The sequence below is a fragment of the Oncorhynchus tshawytscha genome, linkage group LG09 (assembly GCF_018296145.1).
Source record: "Oncorhynchus tshawytscha isolate Ot180627B linkage group LG09, Otsh_v2.0, whole genome shotgun sequence".
NCBI lineage: Eukaryota > Metazoa > Chordata > Actinopteri > Salmoniformes > Salmonidae > Oncorhynchus > Oncorhynchus tshawytscha.
The window spans coordinates 17,451,404-17,472,383 of NC_056437.1; the positions used below are offsets into that span (position 1 = coordinate 17,451,404).

The following is a 20,980-nucleotide window of genomic DNA, read 5'->3' on the forward strand; positions in this document are numbered from 1 at the left end:
AAAGAGTCGTTAAAGAGGTCCATCTTGAAGAGGGATCCGATGTGGTGCTGATGAGATTAGAAAAATCCCTTTAAATAGAGAGGCTGTTGGAGAGCAGTGGTTTTATTTTAGTGAAGGGTGCTTAGCCACACACACACACACACACACACACACACACACTCTCTCTCTCTCTCTCTCTCTCTCTCTCTCTCTCTCTCTCTCTCTCTCTTCTCTCTCTCTCTCTCTCTCTCTCTCTCTCTCTCTCTCTCTCTCTTTCTTGTTCTCTCTCTTTCACTCTCTCAAACTCACACTCACTCTTATTCTAACACGTTATTTTAAGTGCTGCGATGGTCTTACTGCCCTCGCTCTCCTCTTCACCCGCAGGCTGTGATGTAATCGTGCATATGTCAGTGTGAGCCCCGGCAGCTGTGTGTGTGCCCCATGCATGGATAGGCAGAACATTACATTGCTTGGACACACACTCATGTGTAGACTACTGTATATCGTCACTGTCTGATGAAAACCTCGTAACTCCTGTTTTCTTTTCTTTTTTACATTTACTGAAAGCGGTAACTCCCCTCAATGTACTCTGAACATTTCATGACTGTGACCAAGAAAATGTGTTCAAAATAGATTCTAAAGTTTTATAATTGTATGTTTGTTAATGGGAAAATGTGATTGAACCTTTCCGGGATCGTTCGGGACGCTAGCATCCCACCTCGCCAACAGCCAGTGAAATTGCAGGGCGCCAAATTCAAAACAACAGAAATCTCATAATTAAAATTCTTCAACCATACAAGCATTTTACACCATTTTAAAGATACACTATTCCAACCACAGTGTCCGATTTCAAAAAGGCTTTTCGGCGAAAACAGAACATATCATTATGTTAGGTCAGCAACTAGTCACAGATCACAGAAAGCATTCAGCCATTTTCCAACCAAAGAGAGGTGTCACAAAAAGCAGAAATATAGATCAAATGAATCACTAACCTTTGATGATCTTCATCAGATCACACTCCCAGGACTCAATGTTACACAATACATGTATGTTTTGTTCGATCAAGTTCATATTTATATCCAAAAACCTCAGTTTACATTGTTCAGAAATGCCTCCAAAATATCCGGAGAAATTGCAGAGCCACATCAAATAACATAAATACTCATCATAAACTTTGATGAAAGATATATGTTTTACATAGAATTAAAGATAAACTTGTTCTTAATGCAACCGCTGTGTCAGATTTTCAAAAAAGCTTTACGGCAAAAGCACAATATTCAATAATCTGAGAATAGCGTTCAGCCACATAAGCAAGCCATACAGTTACCCGCCAAATTGTGGAGTCAACAAAAGTCATAAATAGCATTATAAATCTTCACTTACCTTTGCTGATCTTCATCGGAATGCACTCCCAGGACTCCCACTTCCACAAGAAATGTTTGTTTTGTTCGTTTACGTCCATATTTATGTCCAAATACCTCCCTTTTAGTTCACTATTCCAAAGGTACAATGCGCGAGTGTAAAATCCAGGCGAAAAGTCAAGAGTTCCATTACAGTTTGTAGAAACATGTCAAACGATGTTTTGTCATGGTAATTTCCTGTATTTCATGACTCTGTGAAAAATAAACATATCCAGGTGTTAGAATGGCCAAGTCAAAGTCCAGACCTGAATCCAATCGAGAATCTGTGGAAAGAACTGAAAACTGCTGTTCACAAATGCTCTCCATCCAACCTCACTGAGCTCGAGCTGTTTTGCAAGGAGGAATGGGAAAAAATTTCAGTCTCTCGATGTGCAAAACTGATAGAGACATACCCCAAGCGACTTACAGCTGTAATCACAGCAAAAGGTGGCGCTACAAAGTATTAACTTAAGGGGGCTGAATCATTTTGCACGCCCAATTTTTCAGTTTTTGATTTGTTAAAAAAGTTTGAAATATCCAATAAATGTCGTTCCACTTCATGATTGTGTCCCACTTGTTGTTGATTCTTCACAAAAAAACATACAGTTTTATATCTTTATGTTTGAAGCCTGAAATGCGGCAAAAGGTCGCAAAGTTCAAGGGGGCCGAATACTTTCGCAAGGCACTGTACTACCCACCATTGCGACCTGTATGCTTTCGTTGGCTGGCCCTCGCTTCATACTCGTCGCCAAACCCACTGGCTCCAGGTCATCTACAAGACCCTGCTAGGTAAAGTCCCCCCTTATCTAAGCTCGCTGGTTACCATAGCAGCACCCACCTGTAGCACGCGCTCCAGCAGGTATATCTCTCTGGTCACCCCCAAAACCAATTCTTCCTTTGGCCGCCTCCTTCCAGTTCTCTGCTGCCAATGACTGGAACGAACTACAAAAATCTCTGAAACTGGAAACACTTATCTCCCTCACTAGCTTTAAGCACCAGCTGTCAGAGCAGCTCACAGATTACTGCACCTGTACATAGCCCATCTATAATTTAGCCCAAACAACTCCCTCTACCTCTACTGTATTTATTTATTTATTTTGCTCCTTTGCACCCCATTATTTTTTATTTCTACTTTTTTTATTTCTACTATTCTTCCACTGCAAATCTACCATTCCAGTGTTTTACTTGCTATATTGTATTTACTTCGCCACCGTGGCCTTTTTTTTTTGCCTTTACCTCCCTTATCTCACCTCATTTTCTCACATCGTATATAGACTTGTTTTTCTACTATATTATTGACTGTATGTTTGTTTTACTCCATGTGTAACTCTGTTTGTTGTATGTGTCGAACTGCTTTGCTTTATCTTGGCCAGGTTGCAATTGTAAATTACAACTTGTTCTCAACTTGCCTACCTGGTTTAATAAAGGTGGAATAAAAAATTAAAAAATATCCACATAATTGTCCTCCCTCATGATGCCATCTGTTTTGTGAAGTGCACCAGTCCCTCCTGCAGCAAAGCACCCCCACAACATGATGCTGCCACCCCCGTGCTTCACGGTTGGGATGGTGTTCTTCGGCTTGCAAACCTTCCCATTTTACCTCCAAACATATCAATGGTAATTATGGCCAAACAGTTCTATTTCTGTTTCATCAGACCAGAGGACATTTCTCCAAAAAGTATGATCTTTGTCTTTATGTGCAGTTGCAAACTGTAGTCTGGCTTTTTTATGGCGGTTTTTGGAGCAGTGGCTTCTTCCTTGTCCATAAAGGACTCGTTTTTACTGTGGATATAGATACTTTTGTACCTGTTTCCTCCAGCATCTTCACAAGGTCCTTTGCTGTTGTTCTGGGATTGATTTGCACTTTTCGCACCAATGTACATTCATCTCTATGAGACAGAACGCGACTCCTTCCTGAGCGGTATGATGGCTGATGGTGTTTATCCTTGCGTACTATTGTTTGTACAGATGAACGTGGTACCTTCAGGTGTTTGGAAATTGCTCTTAAGGATGAACCAGACTTGTGGAGGTCTACAATTGTTTTTCTGAGGTCTTGGCTAATTTCTTTTGATTTTCCCATGCTGTCAAGCAAAGAGGCTCTGAGTTTGAAGGTAGGCCTTGAAATACATCCACAGGTACATCTCCAATTGACTAAAATGATGACAATTAGCCTATCAGAAGCTTCTAAAGCCATGACATCATTTTCTGGAATTTTCCAAGCTGTTTAAAAGGCACAGTCAACTTAGTGTATGTAAACTTCTGACCCACTGGAATTGTGATACAGTGAATTATAAGTGAAATAATCAGTCTGTAAACAATTGTTGGAAAAATTACTTGTGTCATGCACAAAGTGGATGTCCTAACCGACTTGTTTTAATAGGAAATTTGTGGAGTGGTTGACAAACAAGTTTTAATGACTCCAACCTAAGTGTATGTAAACTTCCGACTTCAACTGCATATATATATAAAAAATTATATCACATTTAAAATACATCAATAAAAAAAGATGCACCTAAGCTCAATTCTGAGTCTCGTAGCAAAGGGTCTGAATACTTTCTGTTTTCATTTTCAATACATTTGCAATTTCTAAAAATCTGTTTTCGCTTCGTCATTATGGGGTATTGTATGTACATTGATGAGGAAACATTTTTATTTAATCCATTTTAGAATAAGACTAACGTAACAAAATGTGGAAAAAGTAAAGGGGTCTGAATTCTTAACGAATGCACTGTATAGATATAATATAGAGCTGTAATAGTGCCAGGTATGTAGCGATCCATAGATCAACCTATCTATCCTGGATCACAACTGTTGGTCTTTCAGTCAGTCAACTGGTTGGGACATTGGAGGCTGATTGATTGAAGGGTTTTCTGACCGACTGTGAACGAAGTGTGAAGGTGGGACCCATCGAGTCCAGCAGAGATTGTAAATGTCTGTGAGAGTGTGTGTGTGTCTGTGTGCATTGCGTGACTGAGTGAGTGAGAGATTATGCATTTCTGTGAGTGTGAGTGAGTGATATTGTGTGTGCCAGAAAGAGAGTGATTGTGTGCGTGCGTGTGTGAGGGTGGGAAGAGGAGCCTGTTGGGACTTACATAATGAAGGCGCTGCTCCTCTCTGTTGCGTGTGCAAGCGTGTGTGTGAGCCAGCCAGCTAGCGAGCGTGTGCTCAGGCGACACACACATTCACATTCTTTCTCTTACCTCTCTCTCTCTGGCGGGCACGTTAGGGGGTGGGAGCGGATGGTTTATTGATAGGGAGGCTGCTTTATTGTGTGTGTCACTGGGAGAGAACACTGGGATAGTACAGTATTGACATTTAGAGGGACGGTCCTGCCACTGGGACAGACAGACAGACCAGTACTGGGGGAGAGAGAGAGCTCTGACAGAGGACCACACTGTATGGTAGAGCTGTTCAGGCATGGATGTGGCTGCTATGCACCAGGGCTATCCAAGCAGCGTCTACTCCTCTCACTACCAGGTAAACACAGTTGTTTGGTTCCTCGCATCAGATTTCTTACATCTGTGTGTCGTCATTCAAATGGAATGGTGATGTTTTAGCTGATTGTTTTTTAGATCGACCCTGTGTTTCAATCTGCTGCAGTTGTGTTCTTGAATGGTAATTGAGGGAGGATGAGTGAGGATGATTGTTTCTAATTATGTTCTGGCAACCCAACCATCCTAAAGAAAACATCAGCCCGTGGCTGAATGGAATTTACGGACCCGTCTTGGTAGTAGTGATAAGCTTAAAATGACTTCGAATTTAACTCATGATTTGAAAGCTAATGGTTTGATCCCCCCTGTGCTGCTGTCCCTTTAGGAACAAACATGATCTTTTAGTCATTATCATTATCTCTGCGTGGTCTCTGCTGGTTTTGCCTCAGAGCAACCATCTCCTCCCTAATGGTGGTTTAACTGACGATGGAGGAACCATCTCCTCCCTAATGGTGGTTTAACTGACGATGGAGGAACCATCTCCTCCCTAATGGTGGTTTAACTGACGATGGAGGAACCATCTCCTCCCTAATGGTGGTTTAACTGACGATGGAGGAACCATCTCCTCCCTAATGGTGGTTTAACTGACGATGGAGGAACCATCTCCTCCCTAATGGTGGTTTAACTGACGATGGAGGAACTATCTCCTCCCTAATGGTGGTTTAACTGACGATGGAGGAACCATCTCCTCCCTAATGGTGGTTTAACTGACGATGGAGGAACCTTCTCCTCCCTAATGGCTGTTTAACTGACGATGGAGGAACCATCTCCTCCCTAATGGTGGTTTAACTGATGATGGAGGAACCATCTCCTCCCTAATGGTGGTTTAACTGACGATGGAGGAACCATCTCCTCCCTAATGGTGGTTTAACTGACGATGGAGCAACCATCTGCTCCCTAATGGTGGTTTAACTGACGATGGAGGAACCATCTGCTCCCTAATGGTGGTTTAACTGACGATGGAAGAACCATCTGCTCCCTAATGGTGGTTTAACTGACGATGGAGGAACCATCTCCTCCCTAATGGTGGTTTAACTGACGATGGAGGAACCATCTCCTCCCTAATGGTGGTTTAACTGACGATGGAGGAACCATCTGCTCCCTAATGGTGGTTTAACTGACGATGGAGGAACCATCTCCTCCCTAATGGTGGTTTAACTGACGATGGAGCAACCATCTCCTCCCTAATGGTGGTTTAGCTGACGATGGAGGAACCATCTCCTCCATCGACATTAATGCTAGAAGTGACTCCATCCTTCACACACTCAAAGTATGTCTCTGTACCTATGTTTGGCAGACAGCTCATATAATGAGTAATGTTAATCTTTGTATACCGAGGAAGCGGCTGTTCCAGTGGAGCAGCGTAACGCAGCACTGTGGCTTCATGTTAATGTCCGGGACTAAGACTGTTAGAGAGGCGTGAAGAAGATACAGCTTTTTCTGTTTACTGTTTACTGAGTGTCTAAATCTCTCTCTTTTGTCTGTCTCTTTCCTTCCTTTCATCTTTCCATCCATCCGTGGATCATCTTCCAGCTCGAGGCACTGAAACAGCAGAATTCCAAATTCCAGGAAGAACTCAGTCTCTCGCAGGTGCGAGGCAGCTCAGAAAGCCAGCGCATCGGAACTCTGTGCAAGGAAATGTGAGTATGGACGAAGGTTTCTTACGCTTGCTTGTTGCTTGCACAGCATTGTTGATGGAATGTGTGTGTAAACGGCTGAAACCAGAGTATTGGAATGTTGTGCTAGTAACGATGAAAAGAACTAGAACCAGGAGTACCGGCATATCAGAATTCTATGCATGGAAATGATGGTTCTTCAGATGATACGGTGGCATTCAGCGTTCAATTTATACATTGACTACAGACTGCCCTGGAAACAGCGACTAAACCCAACATGCCAGCTTCTTTGGGCCCAAAACACACAGGAGGAGAGGAGTGTAAGCTATGTGGCTTTGAGTTGTTTCAGTGTGTGGGTTAGACCAGCGCTTCAGAAGCCCGTGCAGGGAAACTGAGAGAGGCTCATATCAAGGTCTTATTCAAATACAGTCATAGACTCATATATAAATCTGACTCATGCTGCTTACTCATACTGATGATGTGGCCGAGACACACAGTGAGAGATACAGAGGTAGATTGAGGGAGAAATAAAACGGTCGAGAGATGGAGTGGGAGACTTAAGAGGGAGATCATGAGAGAGATTGAGAGAACTTGAAGTACAATTCACTTGTATAGTCAGTCTGTAATACCAGTGTGTAAGCATGCTGTGTAGAACGTAGTCCTCTGATATTAGAACCTGAAAACCAGTAACCAGTAATTATGGCATAGTTCCCTCTGTGCCTTACGAGACAGCAGTATGCTACTGAAAGGTACAGGTATGTAGCGAGGCTGCCACAGAGAGAGAAAGACCATATGAAACCTCTCTTTGTTATGGTGAGCGTCATGCATGACGTAGAGTTCTATTTATACGTCTGTGTGGTTGCATGAGTGCACACGTCTGTGTGTGTGCATGAGTGCACACGTCTGTGTGTGTACATGTTGAAGTGCATGTTTAACGTTGTGTGTGTGTGTCATCAGGTCCTTTATTATTCACTTTGTCCTGATTTATCTATCAGTGGCCATACATCTTTCTTCTCTTTCACTCATCCCTCTCTCCCTTCAACCTATAAAGAGACACTCATCCCTCTCTCCCTCCTATGAAGAGACAGACTCATCCATAAGGTGGAGGGAGGGGTGTTATATAATCACATCTTCTCCTAGAACCGCCTGCCTCCAACATGGCCGCACCGTGCATCGCATCTCATGACCTCCATGATGTGTGCATTATTTACATTTGTATTTATTGAACCTTTATTTTAACTAGGCAAGTCCGTTAAGAACAAATTATTATTTACAATGACGGCCTACACCGGCCAAACCCGGACGACGCTGGGTCAATTGTGCGCCGCCCTATGGGACTCCCAATCACGGCCAGATGTGATTCAGCCTGGATTCAAACCAGGGACTGTAGTGACACCTATTGTACTGAGATGCAGTGCCTTAGACCGCTGCTCCACTCGGGAGCCCAAGTGCACAGGCCTGCAAGCATGTGTGTGTGTGCATGCGTGTTTGTGGGTGTGTGTGAGAGCGAGCAAGCGCAGCTTTGTGCTGCCAGAGACATCTCGTCTGGGAGAACAGCTGCATCCGACCCAAACGGGGGGGTCACACATACTGAGAGTTAGACATGACCTCTACACTCATCACTACATAGCCATGACAACCTGTACACCCATATCAGCCCCACAGGCAAGCAGAGGTCATTTGTGCTGTAAATGGATTATTATTTCTGTATAAATGTATTACTATTGATGTCGATTGTCCTTTATTTTAAATTTTATTTTAATTTTATTTCACCTTTATTTAACCAGGTAGGCCAGTTGAGAACAAGTTCTCATTTGCAACTACGACCTGGCCAAGATAAAGCATAGCAGTGTGAACAGACAACACAGAGTTACACATGGAGTAAACAATTAACAAGTCAATAACACAGTAGAGAAAAAAAAGGGGAGTCTATATACATTGTGTGCAAAAGGCATGAGGAGGTAGGCGAATAATTACAATTTTGCAGATTAACACTGGAGTGATAAATGATCAGATGGTCATGTACAGGTAGAGATATTGGTGTGCAAAAGAGCAGAAAAGTAAATAAATAAAAACAGTATGGGGATGAGGTAGGTAAAAATGGGTGGGCTATTTACCGATAGACTATGTACAGCTGCAGCGATTGGTTAGCTGCTCAGATAGCAGATGTTTGAAGTTGGTGAGGGAGATAAAAGTCTCCAACTTCAGTGATTTTTGCAATTCGTTCCAGTCACAGGCAGCAGAGAACTGGAATGAAAGGCGGCCAAATGAGGTGTTGGCTTTAGGGATGATCAGTGAGATACACCTGCTGGAGCGCGTGCTACGGATGGGTGTTGCCATCGTGACCAGTGAACTGAGATAAGGCGGAGCTTTACCTAGCATGGACTTAAAGATGACCTGGAGCCAGTGGGTCTGGCGACGAATATGTAGCGAGGGCCAGCGGACTAGAGCATACAAGATGCAGTGGTGGGTGGTATAAGGTGCTTTAGTGACAAAACGGATGGCACTGTGATAAACTGCATCCAGTTTGCTGAGTAGAGTGTTGGAAGCAATTTTGTAGATGACATCACGGAAGTCGAGGATCGGTAGGATAGTCAGTTTTACTAGGGTAAGTTTGGCAGCGTGAGTGAAGGAGGCTTTGTTGCGGAATAGAAAGCCGAATCTTGATTTGATTTTCGATTGGAGGTGTTTGATATGAGTCTGGAAGGAGAGTTTACAGTCTAGCCAGACACCTAGGTACTTATAGATGTCCACATATTCAAGGTCGGAACCATCCTGGGTGGTGATGCTGGTCAGGAGTGCGGGTGCAGGCAGCGAACGGTTGAAAAGCATGCATTTGGTTTTACTAGCGTTTAAGAGCAGTTGAAGGCCACGGAAGGAGTGTTGTATGGCATTGAAGCTCGTTTGGAGGTTAGATAGCACAGTGTCCAAGGACGGGCCGGAAGTATATAGAATGATGTCGTCTGCGTAGAGGTGGATCAGGGAATCACCTGCAGCAAGAGCAACATCATTGATATATACAGAGAAAAGAGTCGGCCCGAGGATTGAACCCTGTGGCACCCCCACAGAGACTGCCAGAGGACCGGACAGCATGCCCTCCGATTTGACACACTGAACTTTGTCTGCAAAGTAATTGGTGAACCAGGCAAGGCAGTCATCCGAAAAACCGAGGCTACTGAGTCTGCCGATAAGAATATGGTGATTGACAGAGTCGAAAGCCTTGGCAAGGTTGATGAAGACGGCTGCACAGTACTGTCTTTTATCGATGGCGGTTATGATATCGTTTAGTACCTTGAGCGTGGCTGAGGTGCACCCGTGACCGGCTCGGAAACCAGATTGCACAGCGGAGACGGTACGGTGGGATTCGAGATGGTCAGTGACCTGTTTGTTGACTTGGCTTTCGAAGACCTTAGATAGGCAGGGCAGGATGGATATAGGTCTGTAACAGTTTGGGTCCAGGGTGTCTCCCCCTTTGAAGAGGGGGATGACTGCGGCAGCTTTCCAATCCTTGGGGATCTCAGACGATATGAAAGAGAGGTTGAACAGGCTGGTAATAGGGGTTGCGACAATGGCGGCGGATAGTTTCAGAAATAGAGGGTCCAGATTGTCAAGCCCAGCTGATTTGTACGGGTCCAGGTTTTGCAGCTCTTTCAGAACATCTGCTATCTGGATTTGGGTAAATGAGAACCTGGAGAGGCTTGGGCGAGTAGCTGCGGGGGGGACGGAGCTGTTGGCCGAGGTTGGAGTAGCCAGGCGGAAGGCATGGCCAGCCGTTGAGAAATGCTTGTTGAAGTTTTTGATAATCATTGGTTTATCGGTGGTGACCGTGTTACCTAGCCTCAGTGCAGTGGGCAGCTGGGAGGAGGTGCTCTTGTTCTCCATGGACTTCAGTGTCCCAGAAATTTTTGGAGTTGGAGCTACAGGTTGCAAACTTCTGCCTGAAGAAGCTGGCCTTAGCTTTCCTGACTGACTGCGTGTATTGGTTCCTGACTTCCCTGAACAGTTGCATATCGCGGGGACTATTCGATGCTATTGCAGTACCTCTAAATATAATGCATGTTGACTGTCCCTGGTAGGCAACTCACCCTCTCTCTCCCTTGTTCTCTCCCCCTTTCTCTCTTTCTCTCCCACTCTCTCTCTCAGTGAGGTACTGAAGCTGGCCAGTCTGACATCTCAGAACCAGCCAGACATGAAAGACAGGTAAGACATGTATTGCACAATGTATTCTCACAAAGTTCTCATTTACAATTGCCACCTGGCCAAGATAAAGCAAAGCAGTTCTACACATACAACAACACAGAGTTACACATGGAGTAAAACAAGGTGACTATTTCACACCCAGACAGTCAGTTATGATCTGTGATTCAGCAGCACTACCTAATCAATCAATCAATCAAATTGATTTATAAAGCCCTTTTTTACATCAGCCGATGTCACAAAATGCTATACAGAAACCCAGCCTAAAACCCCAAACAATGCAGATATAGAAGCACGGTGGCTAGGAAAAACTCCCTAGAAAGGCCAGAACCTAGGAAGAAACCTAGAGAGGAACCAGGCTCTGATGGGTGGCCAGTTCTCTTCTGGCTGTGCCAGGTAGAGTTTATAACAGGACATGGACAAGATGTTCAAATGTTCATAGATGACCAGCAGGGTCAGATAATAATAATCACAGTGGTTGTAGAGGGAGGGTGCAACAGGTCAGCACTTCAGGAGTAAATGTCAGTTGGCTTTTCATAGCTTCTCATTCAGAGTTAGAAACAGCAGGTGCGGTAGAGAGAGTCCAAAACAGCAGGTCCGGGACAAGGTAGCACGTCCAGTGAATATGTCAGGGTTCCATAGCCGCAGGCAGAACTGTTGAAACTGGAGCAGCAGCATGACCAGGTGGACTGGGGACAGAAAGGAGTCATCAGGCCAGGTAGTCCTGAGGCATGGTCCTAGGGCTCAGGTCCTCTGAGAGAAGAGAGAGAGAAAGAGAGAAAGGGAGAGAAAGAGAGAGAGAATTAGAGGGAGCACACTTAAAATTACACAAGACACCGGATAAGACAGGAGAAATACTCCAGATATAATAGACTGACCCTAGCCCCCCGACACAAACTATTGCAGCATAAACACTGGGGGCTGAGACAGGAGGGGTTGGGAGACACCATGGCCCCATTCGACGATACTCCCGGACAGGGCCAAACAGGCAGGATATAACCCCATCAGCTTTGCCAAAGCACAGCCCCCACACCACTAGAGGGATATCTTCAACCACCAACCTACTACCCTGAGACAAGGCCGAGTATAGCCCACAAAGATCTTCCCCGCGGCATGAACCCGAGGGGCGCACCAACCCGGACAGGAAGGTCACGTCAGTGACTCAACCCACTCAAGTGACGCACCCCTCCTAGGGACGGCATGGAAGAGCACCAGTAAGCCAGTGACTCAGCCCCCGTAATAGGGTTAGAGGCAGAGAATCCCAGTGGAGAGAGGGGAACCGGCCAGGCAGAGACAGCAAGGGCAGTTCATCGCTCCAGTGCCTTTCCGTTCACATTCACTCCCCTGGGCCAGACTACACTCAATCATAGGACCTACTGAAGAGATGAGTCTTCAATAAAGACTTAAAGGTTGAGACATAGTCTGCGTCTCTCACGTGGATAGGCAGACCATTCCATAAAAATGGAGCTCTATAGGAGAAAGCCCTGCCTCTAGCTGTTTGCTTAGAAATTCTAGGGACAGTAAGGAGGCCTGTGTCTTGTGACCGTAGCGTACGTGTAGGTATGTACGACAGCAGTGAAAGTTAACATTATGTTTCCGAATGACATCACCAATAGGTAAAATATCTAGTGGAAACAATAGTGGTCCTAAAACTGAACCTTGAGGAACACCAAAATGTACAGTTGATTTGTCAGAAGACAAACCATCCACAGAGGCAAACTGATATCTTTCCAACAGATAAGATCAAAAGATCCGTATAGACCAATTTGGGTTTCCAATCTCTCCAATAGAATGTGGTGATCGATGGTGTCAAAAGCAGCACTAAGGTCTAGGAACACGAGGACCGATACAGAGTTTTGGTCTGCGCCATTAAAAGGTAATTTACCACCTTCACGAATGCAGTCTCAGTGCTATGATGGGGTCTAAAACCAGACTAAAGCGTTTAGTATAAATTGTTTGTCTTCAGGAAGGCAGTGAGTTTTTGCGCAACAGCTTTTTCCAAAATAATTGAGAGGAATGGGAGATTCGATTTAGGCCGATAGTTTTTTATATTTTTGGGGTCAAGGTTTGGCTTTTTCAATGTGAAGAGAGCAGGATCTTCAGTCATTTCAAATGCCATTATGATGCAATAAAATGTTACTGCCACTTTTAGTGAGTTTGGTATACATCCGGTGGATAGGGAGCCGTTTATTATATTCAACATAGGAGGGCCAAGTACAGGAAGCAGCTCTTTCAGTAGTTTAGTAGGAATAGGGTCTAGTATGCAGCTTGAATGTTTAGAGGCCAAGACTATTTTCATCAATGTGTCAAGAGATATACTATTAAAAAGCTTGAGTGTCTCCCTTGATCCTAGGTCCTGGCAGTGTTGTGCAGACTCAGGACAACTGAGCATTGGAGAAATACGCATATTTAAAAAGGAGTCTGTAATTTCCTTTCTAATGATCATGATCTTTTCATCAAAGAAGTTCATGAATGTATCACTGCTGAAGTGAAAGCCATCCTCTCTTGGGGAATGCTGCTTTTTAGTTAGCTTTGCAACCGTATCAAAAATACATTTTGGATTGTTCTTATTCTCCTCAATTATGTTGGAAAAATAGGATGATCGAGCAGCAGTGAGGGCTCTTCAATACTGCACGGTACTGTCTTTCCAAGATAGTCGGAAGACTTCCAGTTTGGGGTAGCGTTCTAATTTTTGGAAGCTTGCTTCAGGGCTCGGGTATTTTCTATATACCAGGGAGCTAGTTTCTTATGAGAATTTGTTTTTGTTTTTAGGGGTGCGACTGCATCTAGGGTATTAAGCAAGGTTACATTTAGTTCCTCAGTTAGGTGGTTAACCGTTTTTTGTACTCTGACGTCCTTGTGTAGGTGGAGGGAGTCTGGAAGGGCATCTTGGAATCTTTGGGTTGTCCGAGAATTTATAGCACAGATTTTGATGATCCTTTGTTGGGGTCTGAGCAGATTATTTGTTGCGATTGCAAAAATAATAAAATGGTGGTCCGGTAGTTCAGGATTATGAGGAAAAACATTAAGATCCACAATATTTATTCCACGGGACAAAACTAGGTCCAGGGTATGACTGTGGCAGTGAGTAGGTCCGGAGACATGTTGGACAAAACCCACTGAGTCGATGATGGCTCCGAAAGCCTTTTGGAGTGGGTCTGTTAAAATCACCAAAAATGTGAATATTATCTGCCATGACTACAAGATCCGATAGGAATTCAGGGAACTCATTGAGGAACGCTGTATACGGCCCAGGAGGCCTGTAAACAGTAGCTATAAAAAGTGATAGGCTGCATAGATTTCATGACTAGAAGCTCAAAAGATGAAAATGCAGTCTTTTTTTTGTAAATTGAAATTTGCTATCGTAAATGTTAGCAACACTTCCGCCTTTGCAGAATGCACGGGGGATATGGTCATTAGTGTAACCAGGAGGAGAGGCCTCATTTAACACAATAAATTCATCAGGCTTAAGCCATGTTTCAGTCAGGCTAATCACATTTAAGATAATGATCAGTGATTAGTTCATTGACTATAACTGCCTTGGAAGTGAGGGATCTAACATTAAGTCTCCCTATTTTGAGATGTGAGATATCACAATCTCTTTCAATAATGACAGGAATGGATGAGCTCTTTATTCCAGTGAGATTGCTAAAGCAAACACTGCCATGTTTAGTTTTGCCCATCCTAGGTCGAAGCACAGACATGGTCTCAATGGGGATAGTTGACCTGACTACACTGACTATGCTAGTGGCAGACTCCACTAAGCTGGCAGGGTGGCTAACAGCCTGCTGCCTGGTCTGCACCCTCTCATTGTGGAGATAGAGGAGTTAGAGCCCTGTCTATGTTCATAGATAAAATGAGAGCACCCAACCAGCTAGGATGGAGTCCGTCACTTCTCAGCAGGCCAAGCTTGGTCCTGTTTGTGGGTGAGTCCCAGAAAGAGGGCCAATTATCTACAAATTCTATCTTTTGTGAGGGGCAGAAAACAGTTTTCAACCAGCGATTGAGTTGTGAGACTCTGCTGTAGAGCTCATCACTCCCCTAACTGGGAGAGGGCCAGAGACAATTACTCGATGCCGACACATCTTTCTAGCTGATTTACACGCTGAAGCTATGTTGCGCTTGGTGACCTCTGACTGTTTCATCCTAACACCGTTGGTGCCAACGTGGATAACAATATTCCTATACTCTCTAAACTTGCCAGTTTTAGCCTTAGCCAGCCCCATCTTCAGATTAGCCTTAATGTTGGTAGCCCTGCCCCCTGGTAAACAGTGTATGATCGCTAATCCAGACAGGAATGGATAAAGATAGGATCTACAATAGTATATATCTAGACGTGTATCTATTGTACAGACTTTGTTTAGGGAGAGACATAAAAGCTACATCTGTTGTGATTGAGGTTGTATTGGATGAGACCCAGCAGGGTAATGCCATCCACAGACAGGTTAATCCACTGTCATCTGACTCCTCCCCCTGCTGCTGCTGCTGGTTGTCAAATCTGATGATTTCAACATCTGGATTAGTGTTGTCAGGACTCCCCAGTATAGTGAGTGAAAATTAGCTAACTGCTCTCAGTATGTTTTGGTGAAGCTTGTCTCACTTCTTTGAGTATCACTACAAACTATTGTGTGAAGTTTTTTTTACAAATAAATTAAGGTGTGAAACTCTCCATTATAAAAAATATATTATTCATGGTAAATCAAAAGTAAAAAACATTGTGTGACGTTACAGTCAGAGACCTTCATCAGACACTGTACCCATAGCGACATGTATGCGTGCGCACACACACACACCAAGTTTCCCCCTGGCAATTTCAGACTATAGGCATACACTCTTCTAACGGCCATGGTGCGTTATGAGCACAAACAAAAAACTTTATTGGCACTGTCACTGCACAACGGGAACTTGGGTTGAGTCCCTGTTAGTCTGCCCTCCAAATTCGCTATAATGTTCTGTTGCGTAGCCTAGGCGAACACCTTGCAAAGAATTTGTGCATAATGGCAACTATTAACGACCTTATCCACACACACAGTACTGCACTGTTCCTGACAGGCCCAGTGTTGCTGGGTGAGTTCTGTATTAAGCGGTTCTCTGCCTCTGTTCCTCCTCAGGGAAACTCTGTCCAACCAGGAGACAGATGAGGACAAGGAGCTGGAGACTCTGAGGGATGAGGTATAGTGTATATACACAACTCTGGAGACTCTGAGGGATGAGGTATAGTGTATATACACAACTCTGGCAGACTCTGAGGGATGAGGTATAGTGTATATACACAACTCTGGAGACTCTGAGGGATGAGGTATAGTGTATATACACAACTCTGGAGACTCTGAGGGATGAGGTATAGTGTATATACACAACTCTGGAGACTCTGAGGGATGAGGTATAGTGTATATACACAACTCTGGAGACTCTGAGGGATGAGGTATAGTGTATATACACAATTCTGGAGACTCTGAGGGATGAGGTATAGTGTATATACACAACTCTGGAGACTCTGAGGGATGAGGTATAGTGTATATACACAACTCTGGAGACTCTGAGGGATGAGGTATAGTGTATATACACAACTCTGGAGACTCTGAGGGATGAGGTATAGTGTATATACACAACTCTGGAGACTCTGAGGGATGAGGTATAGTGTATATACACAACTCTGGAGACTCTGAGGGATGAGGTATAGTGTATATACACAACTCTGGCAGACTCTGGGTCTTTTGAACTGGCATTGGTTCCAAAGCTTTTTTTCTGTATCTGTATATTAGCTGAAACCTCTCTGTCTCCCTCTCCCTGTAGATCGCGGTGCTGCGAGGTGAGAACGCCATGGCCAAGACGCTGCAGTCTGCCGTGGAGACGCTGGAGAGAGACAAGGCCCAGCTACAGGAACGCGTCACCAGCCTGGAGCAGAGGCTATTGGGACGGCAGGCCTCCGAGGGAGGGGACAGTGGAGTGCCTTCCTCAGGTGACACAGCTCTGGACCAGTTGAGAGAAGAGAAGGAGTTTGCAGAGGGACAGGTATGATTGGCCATTAGTAAAACAATTTCATCATCTGCTTGTCACTAATGTAGTATATCATTTGTATAGAAAGATATCTGCGCTTCCACCATTGTCTCTCATTCCACCTCGCTCTTTCTTATATAAACTTGACTGTGATCTCTCTTCTCTCTCTCCATCTACTTCCCTCCTTTAGATTAACTTCCTGAACAGTGTGATCGTGGACCTACAGAGGAAGAATGAGGAGTTGAAGGTCAAGCTGAAGAAGATGGCTCTGGCGGAGTTCAATGGCAATGACGGCACTGATGGGTCAGTCTTATAACCAATAACCTCTGAACCCTAACTCCAAATGTAGTCCTTAGTTACAGTTGTTGACAGACCCCTCAAAATGCACTATTTAGCATCTACCTAATCACTCCTCTCTCTCTCTCTCTCAATTCAATTCAATTCAATTCAAGGGCTTTATTGGCATGGGAAACATGTGTTAACATTGCCAAAGCAAGTGAGGTAGATAATATATAAAGTGAATATATAAAGTGAAATAAACAATAAAAATTAACAGTAAACATTACACATACAGAAGTTTCAAAACAATAAAGACATTACAAATGTCATATTATATATATATATATATATATACAGTGTTTTAACAATGTACAAATGGTAAAGGACACAAGATCAAATAATTAAGCATAAATATGGGTTGTATTTACAATGGTGTTTGTTCTTCACTGGTTGCCCTTTTCTCGTGGCAACAGGTCACAAATCTTGCTGCTGTGATGGCACACTGTGGAATTTCACCCAGTAGATATGGGAGTTTATCAAAATTGGATTTGTTTTCGAATTCTTTGTGGATCTGTGTAATCTGAGGGAAATATGTCTCTCTAATATGGTCATACATTGGGCAGGAGGTTAGGAAGTGCAGCTCAGTTTCCACCTCATTTTGTGGGCAGTGAGCACATAGCCTGTCTTCTCTTGAGAGCCATGTCTGCCTACGGCGGCCTTTCTCAATAGCAAGGCTATGCTCACTGAGTCTGTACATAGTCAAAGCTTTCCTTAATTTTGGGTCAGTCACAGTGGTCAGGTATTCTGCCACTGTGTACTCTCTGTGTAGGGCCAAATAGCATTCTAGTTTGCTCTGTTTTTTGTTAATTCTTTCCAATGTGTCAAGTAATTATCTTTTTGTTTTCTCATGATTTGGTTGGGTCTAATTGTGCTGCTGTCCTGGGGCTCTGTGGGGTGTGTTTGTGTTTGTGAACAGAGCCCCAGGACCAGCTTGCTTAGGGGACTCTTCTCCAGGTTCATCTCTCTGTAGGTGATGGCTTTGTTGTGGAAGGTTTGGGAATCGCTTCCTTTTAAGTGGTTATAGAATTTAACGGCTCTTTTCTGGATTTTGATAATTAGTGGGTATTGGCCTAATTCTGCTCTGCATGCATTATTTGGTGTTCTACGTTGTACACGGAGGATATTTTTGCAGAATTCGGCGTGCAGTCTCAATTTGGTGTTTGTCCCATTTTGTGAAGTCTTGGTTGGTGAGCGGACCCCAGACCTCACAACCATAAAGGGCAATGGGCTCTATGACTGATTCAAGTATTTTTAGCCAAATCCTAATTGGTATGTTGAAATTTATGTTCCTCTCTCTCTCCCGATCGCTCTCTCTCTCTCCCCCTCTACCTCCCCCTCGCCCTCTCTCTTTCTAGTTTGGAGGAGGGTGGATCTAAGAAGGACAAGAAGGCTCCTCCTCGTCTGTTCTGTGATATCTGTGACTGTTTTGACCTGCATGACACTGAGGACTGTCCAACCCAGGCCCAGAGCCCCGACTCAGTCCCCCACTCTTCCTTCAAGGGCAAACCTGCCGACCAGCGGCCGTATTGCGACATCTGTGAGGCCTTCGGTCACTCCATAGAGTCCTGCCAGGAAGACCAGACCTTCTAGACACTCATCTTCTCACCCCAACCATGCCAGGCCTAGCTTTAGGAGCCTTCACAGACCGCCAACACACTCCAGACTACTTTCTCTGGGTTTTTAATAACATAGTATTTATGTCATAGTCCGCTCACATAACCCCAAATCACCCGCTACAAAAGACTCTCCTACTATTTCTAATACTTCCTCTCTCTAACTCTCCTCCCTCTCTCTAACTCACCTAGCTCTCTCTAACTCACCTAGCTCTCTCTAACTCTCCTCTCCTCCCTCTAACTCTCCCTCCAACTCTCCTCCTTCTCTCCAACTCTTCTCCAACTCTCTTCCCTCTCTCTAACTCTTCTTGCTCTCTCTAACTCTCCTCCCTCTCTCTCTCCCTAACTCTCCTCCCTCTCTCTCTCTCTAACTCTCCTCTCTCTCTCTCTCTCTCCAACTCTCCAACTCTCCTCCCTCTCTCCAACTCTCCTCCCTCTCTCCAACTCTCCTCCCTCTCTCCAACTCTCCTCCCTCTCTCTCTAACTCTCCTCCCTCTCTCTCTAACTCTCCTCCCTCTCTCTCTAACTCTCCTCTCTCTCCCTCTCTCTCCAACTCTCCTCCCTCTCTCCAACTCTCCTCCCTCTCTCCAACTCTCCTCCCTCTCTCCAACTCTCCTCCCTCTCGCCAACTCTCCTCCCTCTCTCTCTAACTCTCCTCCCTCTCTCTCTAACTCTCCAACTCTCCTAGCTCTCCCTCCAACTCTCCTAGCTCTCCCTCTAACTCTTCTCCCTTTCTCTAACTCTCCTCCCTTTCTCTAACTCTCCTCCCTCTCTCCCTAACTCTCCTCCCTCTCTCCCTAAATATACTCCCTCTCTCCCTAACTCTCCTAGCTCTCTCTAACTCTCCTCCCTCCATAACTCTCCTCAACTCTCCTCTCTCTAACTCTAACTCTTCTCCCTTTCTCTAACTCTCCTACCTCTCTCTCTAACTATCCTCCCTCTCTCTCTAACTATCCTTCCCTCCCTCTAACTCATCTGCATCTCTCTAACTCTCCTCCCTCTCTAACTCTCCTCCCTCTCTAACTCTCCTCCCTCTCTAACTCTCCAACTATCCTTCCCTCCCTCTAACTCATCTCTATCTCTCTAACTCTCATCTCTCTAACTCTCATCCCTCTCTAACTCTCCTTCCTTGCTTTAACTCTCCTCTTATCCCTCTCCTCTCTCTAACTCCCTCTCCTACGTCCAGAGATATACTGCTGTGGTGCAAGATCAATTTTAGGATTGAATCAAAAGGAATCAGTTTTCTATTATTAGTCATATATGAATCAGCCTTCTGTGATTTGTTCCTAAAGTAATCAGTCTTTTGTTTTTAGTTCATAAAGGAAGCGGTCTTCTGTTATTAGTTCATGAAGGAATCAGTATTCTGTTATTATTTCATAAAGGAATCTAAGTCTTCTGTTATTAGTTCATTATTTTATGTATTTGTTTGTTTGTTTTCATATAGAACATGGGTTGGTTTTTGACTTCAGTTCCTACGGGAACTAAACTTCCTATGTGTAACCGGGCAAGAGGGAGGGCATTTGACGCAGACATACGCATGGTAAATGGCCTGGATGCACCAGACTGGTTCACTGCTAATAGCACTATTAATGTTTCTCTAACACATTCCTGTCTTTCTCATGTCACATTCCCAGTCAGTGTACTGTATCCAGGCCCAGACAAGGACCCTAGGGATGTCCACACCACAAAGGGAACAAGCTAGTACCACAGGACACATCTACTTGTACTACTAGGTTGTGTTCAGTAGGCACCAAATGGTAGAGAACGTTTTAGAACTGGAGATATTTTGGGAAATTCTCAACAAGAAAAAAAGCTCATTTTGAGTTTAAAAACGTTTTCTGTTTTCATGTCCACTCAACATTAACCTGGTGCTAGTTGCACAAGTTTGTGTTTACCATCATGAATCTTGTTCTGGAGGCAGCTCTGCAGAGTGGTCACTAGCTGGCACAGCCACAAAGTCATCAAATCTGATTTGAACCCTAACCTTAATCACACTGCTAACCCTAATGCCTAATCTTAACCTTAAATTAAGACCAAAAAGCACATTTTTGTTTTCATAAATGTTCACAATATAGCTAATTTTGACTTTGTAGCTGGCCTATCTAAGGGGAAATCTCTCCAGTACAAGACTCATAACAATTAATGTCAACAAGAAGCCAGCCACTACTAACTTACTGCACTACTCGCGTTAAAACGCCCTCTTAGACTACAGGACACACTTAGACTATTTTTGTTTTAGAATGGCAGTTTCTAACTTATTGATTTGATAATAAATGTCAAGACAGAATGGTACCTAGTAGTTACTTCACGTTTTATGTAAAGCCTGTTTTTTATGTATTGTCTTT

At 44.1% G+C, this 20,980-nt stretch overlaps 1 protein-coding gene across 3 annotated transcripts in view; it reads left to right on the plus strand.

Moving 5' to 3' along the window:
* The window catches only part of clip1b (CAP-GLY domain containing linker protein 1b), a 43,724-nt gene extending 24,834 nt beyond the window's left edge, over positions 1-18,890 (plus strand). For all 3 annotated transcript variants that reach the window (XM_042326636.1, XM_042326635.1, XM_042326637.1), the window contains 6 exons: positions 6,404-6,510; positions 10,630-10,686; positions 15,795-15,855; positions 16,480-16,698; positions 16,874-16,986; positions 18,378-18,890. In XM_042326636.1, coding sequence (XP_042182570.1) covers positions 6,404-6,510; positions 10,630-10,686; positions 15,795-15,855; positions 16,480-16,698; positions 16,874-16,986; positions 18,378-18,612 — 792 coding nt within the window. In that variant the 3' untranslated portion in view covers positions 18,613-18,890. The remainder of the gene's footprint in view (positions 1-6,403; positions 6,511-10,629; positions 10,687-15,794; positions 15,856-16,479; positions 16,699-16,873; positions 16,987-18,377) is intronic.
* The last annotated feature ends 2,090 nt before the right edge of the window (positions 18,891-20,980 follow it).